The 10,000-nt window shown below is 37.0% G+C and overlaps 1 protein-coding gene across 1 annotated transcript in view; it reads right to left on the reverse strand.

The window, feature by feature from the left end:
* The window catches only part of LOC144963714 (sodium-dependent phosphate transport protein 1-like), a 51,028-nt gene that overhangs the window by 18,105 nt on the left and 22,923 nt on the right, over positions 1-10,000 (reverse strand). Inside the window, exons 4-5 of the mRNA XM_078897666.1 lie at positions 1,294-1,423; positions 144-231 (exon numbers count right to left, since the gene is read on the reverse strand). Of these exons, the coding sequence (XP_078753792.1) occupies positions 144-231; positions 1,294-1,423 (218 nt within the window). The remainder of the gene's footprint in view (positions 1-143; positions 232-1,293; positions 1,424-10,000) is intronic.

Genomic DNA, 10,000 nt, shown 5'->3' on the forward strand with positions numbered 1-10,000 from the left:
ACAGATGATATATAAATTGAAGTTTCAATATGAGTTACGAAGACAGATCATATATATGTGTAAGCTTCAGTTCTAATTCATTATTATTTAGTTCGCCGAGCTTCAAACATCAATGTTGCATTATTTCAGTATTAATAGCTTACCAGCATAAGCCAAAGCTAATAATGATGCCCTCTCCTTTCCCGGGGCCCATAACGACCATAGTGAGTACATGACATTGTCGGTTCCGCCCTGAGAATAACAAAGAAACCTTGGATTTTGACATGTAATCACGACTTAACGACGCTCTGCATACGTGAATGGAATTCATGCTGTAAAAAAGCCCATTAAACTTTAAATTCCATCAGTTTTTTAATTGACGAAAATAGCAAGGTGACACTCAGAGTCATTTAAGAGTGTTGGGAATATCGTTCTTTAACCAGTTAACTTCCGTACTCTGGAAAACATGTATTAAAATTTTGGTCAGAAAACTAGTCCTTCAAATATCGATTGATTTAAATGACCCTCATCTAGGCAAAAACTCTCAAACCTGGAACTTCGCGGAAGTTTACATTTAGATAAGAACTATTATTAACTGTAACATATTAATAGTATTCTGACATGGCATAATAAACGTATTAAAGTTAAGTATCATTAATAATTCTAAATTATAAATTATGCGTATTAAGTATAAATACTATTCTTCTTTTTTTTTCTAGAATCATTTCATACAAAAGGGGTAATCTAATTGTAGATTTGTAACTCATAAAATGATAGAATGCCTTGAAATCGATTTCTTCCAAATAAGTCAACTTCAATTGATCCATCTACTGATTATGTGTATTGTTGAGAATTTAAAATTTATGTTACATTATGTTAAATTAGATTATGTTTTTAACGTATTATTATTTAACGTAGTATTTTTACGCTTGTCATTGATAATAATATTGTACATTAATTCATAGGACCACAATTAGTAGTGCCCATTGAGATCATAACTTGTAAATTGTACGAACTTATCAATAAATCAGATATCCCTTTATATGTGACCCGTATTTTGGTAGGAATAAAGAAGAATGATATGTGCTATAACATTCATAATATTATCTATTTTATTTAGATACGAAGCTATTTGTAAGAGTTAAAGTTTGCAGATTATCTTTTTCTAAAAATGAAATGAAACACGGACAGACATTGGGTCTTTCAATAATAATAAATCAAGAAAGAAGCATCGACGTTTTATTAAGAAAGACATATTTTTAAAGCAATTTAAATGATTTATACAACGATATAATTATGGGCAATAACTCTTACCAAACTTAGTCCAGCAAGTGCCCTTGTCAGAAAGATGTTATAGTTCCATATTGACACACGTGGGGGGAGAAGCAATGAAGACACACCCCCGGTTAACATGCAAACCAACATTACTATTCTCTCACTGATCCTAAATAGAACGAGAAAAAATCATAAAATCTCACATTAGACATCATTATTATTATTATTTCTTTTTTTCTTTTCCTGCTGTAGGTTAATTTTGCCCCGGTATCGTTTGACATAATATAGTGATTTATTTTGCGTCGTCATTTACCTAAGATCAAACAAGGAACCATCCACGTATTCACACCGACCCATTTCTTGGTGAAGCAAAAAGTTGTAGGTGGACAGAGTCTGCTTATAGATGCTGTGCGGCTGTGCGCTTGGTTAAGAAACTCACAACATTGCCATCCGGAAATATAACGGACCAACACACAAAACTATGTGTAACCTTGAACGTTTATAGTCTCGTCAATATAGTTTAGTGAGAATTACTCGTAAACATAGAGGAAAGAAAAAAACCTGATAACAAAGACCTGAGTGCCGTCAACTTCGTTCTATTTGTAGTCTGATTGATAGAATTTAGTGAGAACTACACATAAAATGGCTGGCTAAACAAGAACAAAGAGCTGAATGAAGTCAACTTCGTTCCTTCTTGTGGGATCATGCTGCTACATATAGAACGAAATTAACGTCACTCGGACTTTGTTTTTGTTTTTAGCCAGCAATTTGTATGAGTAGTTCTCACTAAATAGTATTAATCAGACCATAAACGGTTATGGTTACACACAGTTTTGTGTGTTGGAACGTCATTTCCGACTGGAGAAATTTGTGAGCTTTTGGCTAAATGCACGGCATCACTTGTTTTGAAACTAACCTAAGTCATTCACCGCATGGATATTCCAATTCAACATGCATAAAAAGAATAAAGTCGAAAGAAGAGAAAAGGGATGATTTTGTTGCCAACATGCAGCGCTTGGAATGCACTGAGAGTTTGTTTGTACGGCATTCTAACAATGCATTAATGATTAGCTATCCTTTCTTTAAAAAATATAGCATTGTGGAGAACATTGTGCTTATTTTAGTTAATAAAAAAATGATACGGCGCACAACTCTTTTGAAAGATTTGAAAATTAGAAATGTATTTTTTACAGATAGATAAACATATAACTTGATTTCCTTTTATAATTTAAAGTCAGTTTGAAAGTTCGTTGAGTCAAACAGATATCATAAAATATGTACCGACGACACTAGACTCTCAAAATCAACTAATTTTGACACTGTAAAAAGTTGTCAATTTGCGTCATCTAATTATGATATCAAGTATTATTATTACTTCCGTTGTGTTGTTGATTTACCGGTGATCAGTGTTGTTATGTAGTAGTATGTTCTAATTGCGTGTATGTTTGTGTGTGTGTGTGTGTTTGTGTGTGTGTTGTGTGTGGTGTATACATGTGTGTGTGTGTGTTGGCATTTTTCAGCAAATCGTGGCATTCATAGTGGTATTATTCACTTGATCACGTGAAGGTATTTCAGTCGCCATTTTGATTCTTTTTTTACTATTAGGGTTAGCTCGAGATCGAAGGATTTTTTTTTCTATTAGGGTTAGTCATAGGTCTTAGTAAAGGTGCTAGGGTGTTTGTTTTTCCATAAGTTAAGTAAAGGGGAGACATTCCGAAAGCTCCTACATCCCGAGTATTCTTTAAATTTGTCTTTTCACCGTTGATATTTTGTCAGGCATTTATTTATTCAATATGTCATTATATAGAAGTATTTCAAAAACTCTAGAACAAACCTTGATAGATTTGTGAAAGTTTAAAATTTTCTAATTTGACCATTGTTTTGATTTTCGGCCGCCATTTTGATTTGTTAAGTATTGAAAGGTAGGGCAAAGCAGTCCGAGAGTTGTTTTTTTCTATTAGGGTTAGCTCGAGAGGTTAGTCATAAATCTTATCAAAGGTGCTAAGGTGTTTGTTTTTCCATAAGTTAAGTAATGGGAAGACATTCCGAATGCTTCTACATCCCCAGTAGTCTTTAAATTTGTATTTTTACCTTTGATCTTTTGTCAGGCGTTTATTTATTCAATTTGTCATCATTTTTTCTATTAGGGTTAGCTCGAGATCTGATGATTTAGTTTTCCTATTAGGGTAGTCATAAGTCTTATTAAAGTGCTAGGGTGTTTGTTTTTCCTATTATGGTTAATTAAAGGTACTAGGTTTAATTTTTTGGGGGGGTTTGTTGAGGGAATATATTATTAAAGTTGTTTCCCTTTGTAGGGGCTTTCGGAAGGCCTCCCAAGTAAAGCGTGGTAAAGACTTGGGACGTATTGATATAGATATCTACTGACTGATAAACCAAAATCATACCGAATAAAGCATGGCAGCGACGACAAGCACATCGATTAAAATATGCATCTAATCGTAATCAAGCTAATCAAGAAAATGATTCAGGCCGATGTGTACGCCAAGCTGAAGAACCACACAGTATTGACGTAGAAGTAGTTCACATTCCAGGTCAAGAGAAAGAAACTCATGTCTTATCTCCACTTCAAACTCGAACCAGAACTAGATCTACTAATACTTCTACGACTACTACTTCCGTCACTTCTACTACTAATACTAATAATACAGAAACTGCTCCTCAACAAAATGTAGCTCAAACAGAGGAAATTACATCAGCTGCAGATCAAGAACAGGATACAAATACAATACCTTTTATCTCACCACACAACACAGGACGCATGAACAAAGTTTGTCGTTTTTGTTCAGCAAAACTATGGCACGGTGAATCAACCTCGCTATGCTGTGCCAACGGGGAAGCATCACTGGCACCTTTACAACCCCTTCCGGATAATATAAAGAGTCTTTACACGGGTAACGACACAAATTCTAAGCATTTTCGAGAACACATCCGTGCTTACAATTCTATGTTTGCATTCGCCTCCTTAGGTGTACACGAAGATTTCTTGCCTCCTGGGATATACTGTTTCCGAGTTAGTGGTACCGTCTACCATAGAATAGGTCTTATTCAACCCAACAGATAGACCAAAATTTGCCTAACTTTACATTTATGACACTAAACACGAAATTCAAAATATGCTTTTTTTGGAATAGAAGTCTTAATACTGTTATTTTGACAACTATATCTACCATCATGGCAACTGTTAGTCCCTTTGTTGAATTATATAAGCATGCCGCTGCAGCTATTGAAGATGCTGGAGATCAAGGGAAGGACATTAGAATGGTGCTGCGAGCAGATTCATCAAACGATCCCTGTAGATATAATTTACCGACTGCTTCAGAAGTTGCTGTTTTACTCCCAAATAACCATATTAACTGTAGTAACCTGAGGGATATTGTATTATACCGCAAATCAGTTGACCATTCAAACCAACAGTCAATTAACAGTGAAACACATCCTCACTTTGATCCGTTGCATTATGTGCTCTTCTTTCCAAAAGGAGAAGAAGGTTGGGTGCCCAACATTAAATTCAACTAAAAGCGAACCGGTCAGGTCAGTCCATCATTATTTTATGCTTATCGACTTTTGGAGAGAGATAGTTTTAATGTAATCTTGCACGGAGATCGTCTCCTGCAAGAATATTGTGTTGATCAGTATGCTAAAGTTGAAGAGCAACGCCTGCAATACATTCGATTTAATCAACAGTCATTACGAGCAGAATTGCATCAAGGACTGGTGGATGCAGTGTATCGAGGTGACGCACATGGAGCTACAGTAGGGACCAAAATTGTTTTGCCATCTTCATTCACAGGGGGTCCAAGAAACATGCTCCAATTATACCAAGATGCAATGTCAATTTTTCGCAGATATGGTAAACCAGACTTATTCCTTACTGTGACCTGTAATCCATGTTGGCCAGAGATAACAAATGAACTGCATTCACAACAAACAGCTGCAGACCGACCAGATTTAGTCGCAAGGGTCTTTAAAATGAAATTAGGGGCATTGATGGAAGAGATAATTAAAAAAGAACGTTTTGGCAAAGTCTTAGCATATGTGAAGGTCATTGAATTTCAAAAGAGAGGCCTGCCACATTCTCACATCCTGATTATCCTTGATCGCAGTGCCAAACCCATAACTACTCAAGATATTGATAGGTTGGTGTGTGCAGAAATTCCACAAAACGAAACATTACAGAATTTAGTTTCAAAACACATGATGCATGGTCCCTGTGGCCTGGCCCATTCGAACAGTCCATGCATGAAAGATGGCAAGTGTTCCAAGATATTTCCAAAATCATTCAGTGAGACGACACATACAAATGACTCCACTTATCCCCCGTATCAGAGACGTAATGATGGAAAATCAATCTTCAAAAGAGGAATTGCCCTTGACAATAGATGGGTTGTCCCATATAACCCGTATCTCCTCAGCAGATATATGGCATATATCAATCTTGAGGTGTGCAACAGCATAAAAGCGGTGAAATACATGTATAAGTATGTGTACAAAGGACATGGTAGAGTCATCGTAGAATTCCAAGGGGAACAAGATGATGAAATTAGGAGATGTGTTGATGCACGTTATGTTTCAGCAAGTGAATCTTGCTGGAGATTATTCCAATTTGACATGCAAGACCGATACCCGGCAGTTCAACGTTTAGCTTTGCACTTGGAAAACCAGCAGTCTGTAACTTACAGAGAAGGGCATGCGGAAAAAGCTGTAAGGAGACTGAAAGACACCACACTAACAGCATGGTTTTAGGAGAATGCAATAAACCCTTGGCTTAGGCTAATACTCTACTGTATACTGATATGCCGTAACATTACACATTGGATAGTATAACGTGCATTTGGAAGAAGAGACAGAGAAACCGCCTGGCAATCGGTAGAATGTACAGCGCCCATCCAGCAGAAGGGGAGCGATTCTTTCTTAGATTATTGCTGCAGCATGTAAGGGGAGCAAAATCATATGAAGACCTAAAGAGATCAGAAGTAGGAACATTACACCATACTTTTCGACAGGCCGCGTCTGCTATGGGTTTATTGGAGGACGATGACGAGTGGATAAACTGCATGGCAGAATCAGCATTTGTTGCCTCAGCAAGTCAACTCTGACAGCTTTTTGTCACGATTTTGATCTTTTGCAACCCCACAAATCCTTTTTCCTTATGGAATACTTTTCAAGAACAGCTAGCTGAAGATTATTCTCATGTTGAAAGTATGACTGCTGAAGCTTGCGTTAGTAAGACACTTGAAGACGTTAACAGGCTTCTTATGATTCACAATAGATCATTAAAAGATTATCAACTGCCTGAGCCTACAGAATCATACGCAACTGCCTGTCATGTATGGGATCCAAATGAGCAACGACAAATTGCACACAGTCGAAAAATGAAGATGAATCATGACCAACAGTTAGCATTTACTGCCATTTTAAGAGCAATTGACGTACCTGAACAAGACCGGGTGAATCATGTCTTCTTCATCGATGGCCCTGGTGGAACTGTCAAAACCTATGTATATAACACGCTGCTTGCAGAAATCAGAGGTCGAGGACTTTCAGCTACACCTGTTGCATCTGGAATTGCTACAGAATTATTGCACAGTGGTAGAACAGAACATTTAACGTTCAAAATTCCAATTCCAATAACGGATAACAGCACCTGTAGCATCAGTCGCCAATCAGACACAGCTAAGTTACTGAAGAGTAGTTCTCTCATAATTTCGGATGAAGCACCTATGATGGACAGGCGTGTGTTTGAATGTTTGAGCAGGACATTTTGTGACATAACAGACAGTTCAAAACCTGTTGGGGGCAAAGTGGTTGTACTTGGAGGGGATTTTCGGCAAATTCTACCTGTTGTTAACAAAGGAAGTGAAGCCGATATATTAAGTGTCACACTTAACAAGTCAATTATTTGGAATTTTGTCACCATTTTTCACCTGAACAAGAACATGAGGGTTACTGTGACAATAACTGTTTTGCAAATTGGCTTCTCCGCATCGGAAATGGTACAGAGCCGGTTTTCAGCGAAATAGGAAAGTCTTCTGTTAAATTACCTACAGCGCTATGCCTTCCTGAAAATGACCCAGAATGCTTGATAAATGCTGTATATAATGATTTGAATTTGAACTTTGCGGATGGACGTTATCTATCAGAGAGAGAGAGAGAGAGAGAGAGAGAGAGAGAGAGAGAGAGAGAGAGAGAGAGAGAGAGAGAGAGCAATTTTGACTACAACCCATGAAAATGTTGACAAAATAAATGCAGCCGTTCTGTCCAGGTTCACCTCATCAACTGAACAAATGCTGATTCCAATCAAAGTGACTCTGACATCAACTTATACCCGATTGAATTCTTGAACGAATTTACACCTCCCGTACTTCCTCCACATGCATTACATTTGAACGCCAACGTGTCAGTCATGCTGCTTAGAAATATAAATCCTAAATCAGGCCTCCTAAATGGCACCCGTTTGTAAATAACGAAATTAGGTTCAAAAGTATTAGAAGCCAAGATAATTACAGGTAGTAGAGCTGGCGACATAGTGTTTATCCCTAGAATCAATCTGACGACAACAACTGATTCAGGCTTACCATTTATTCTAAATAGAAGACAGTTACCGGTAAAATTGTCATATGCAATGACAATTAACAAGTCTCAGGGGCAGACATTAAGCAAGGTGGGGATTTTCTTACCACAACCGGTATTCACACACGGACAACTGTATGTTGCTGTGTCACGGGTCAGAGGCTATAGTGGCTTACACTTCATGTTGGGCCACACAGAAAAATCAACCGAAGATATACCAAATTACACAGACAACGTTGTTTACCAATCTGCCCTCATTAAATGATGGTGAGTACAATATCGAATGAAATTAGTTCTTTCCCCGCGAAATTGCGGGCTTTTTACTAGAATCTTAAATTAAAATTAAATGTTTTAACTGCTCATCATGTTGGAAAATCTCAAGTAATATGGCCAAAAAAAAGGGGGATGGTATGACGAGGACGGTAGCGAAAAGAAGGAAAGTAGTTAAAAATTTGAAATTCATATGATGAAAAACAAACAAACAAGAAACAACAAACAACAAGACAATTTGATGAATATGAAATGTTCAAAGCAATAAATAATTATCGGATATGTTGCCAAACGAATAGGAGGAGGTTAAAGTTACAGCAAGCAGATAATCCGATTCAATGGGAGCGATCTATATTCATGTTTTCGTCCAACCAAGTCATCAATCACATGATTTGTTGCTGTCCAACGATTGGATATTTCTTCAGAAATATAAACACGCTGCTTTGTTTATGAAAGTTGTTAGCATAAACATGTGTCAAGCTGAACAAAATGATCAATCGTGATGTTAGACATTTCAAAAACTGTGAACACTTTTCACTATGTGGGTCATTTTGAGCCCATTTTGCAATGTGACCAATGACCTCGAGCACATGGAAATGTAATATAGATCATGCCCATTGTGTCGCAGGCGTCCAAAGCAGTTCTGGAATACACTATAGAAATAGGGAGAATTTATTCATAGGCGATTGTAATTTTACTGCGCACTTCCGAATCATGAACAACATTTAATCCCCACTTAGCTCCATGAAAAAGAAGCGAGCAATTCGGAAAAAAGGTAACGTTGCCCATTATGACGAATGGTTCGAGGCGTATATAAACATAAATGAGGAAGAACTTTATATAAAAAGCTTGAAGAATACCAAAGTGTGATTTAACTCTAAATGAATTTAAAAAGCATGGTAATGTTATTCATCAAGTTTTATTCAATATATTTAACAGAGTATTTAACACCAGACAGACAAATACCGTGTCCAATCGAAGGCATAACACCTATCCATATGGAACACATTAAAAGTCCTCATCCTTTTCAGCTAGCAAGGGTAAAGCACAACATACTGTGTTCCAAAAGTTCTGTCCACAATTGGATTTGTTATAATTCTTCAATAACGATTTTTACACGCTTTCTATGGATAGTTCGAAGATGACGTCACACAGGTCTTTGTTATTGTTTTTTGCCATCCGCGTTTATGAGTAATGCTCACTGTACTGTATTAACCTGACTATAAACGGTCATGGATACACACAGTTTTGTGTGTTGGTCCGTTATACTTCCGGATGGCAATGTTATGAGCTTCTTAGCCAAGCGCATACTATCTATAGATTCTATAAGTTTCTCATGCAATTATTCAGCCACAGTGTTGTCTTGAATAAAAAGAACTCACTTTTTCATGCCATGTAGTAAAGTCGATAAAATAGTATTTTGACATCTAGAATCTAAACGTGCTAATCAAGTTTAACACAGAACACACTTAGCGAATACACAATCCAAATGAAGTATTGCTTTTGAAATTTTAACGAAAAATGTTATTGTGGCTTTATAATGCATCATGGCAAAGTTGGAAAATTAACTCGTGATTGCCCATTTACTGTGATTTATTATGGCATTACATTTTCTGTTGTTTCCATGCATTTTGGAATACTTTACAGACAAGTCAGGGTATATAATCAATCGCATTGACAAAGATAGTGTGTATTTCGCCGAAGAGGCCAACATTACTTATCCTGTCAGCTGATCGATTTGGCGGCGGAAATATAATGGTTTGAAGGAGGAATATCTGCTCACCATCGAACGGCTATACTTCCAATTCAAGGTTACCTGACTGCAAAGTGATATTATGATAATATTTTTGTTCCCCAGGTTTTGCATACATTGCCGGCCAAGGAA

This window comes from Berghia stephanieae, chromosome 2 (assembly GCF_034508935.2).
Source record: "Berghia stephanieae isolate SIO BIC M18660-M18661 chromosome 2, UCSD_Bste_1.3, whole genome shotgun sequence".
Classification (NCBI taxonomy): Eukaryota; Metazoa; Mollusca; class Gastropoda; order Nudibranchia; family Aeolidiidae; genus Berghia; species Berghia stephanieae.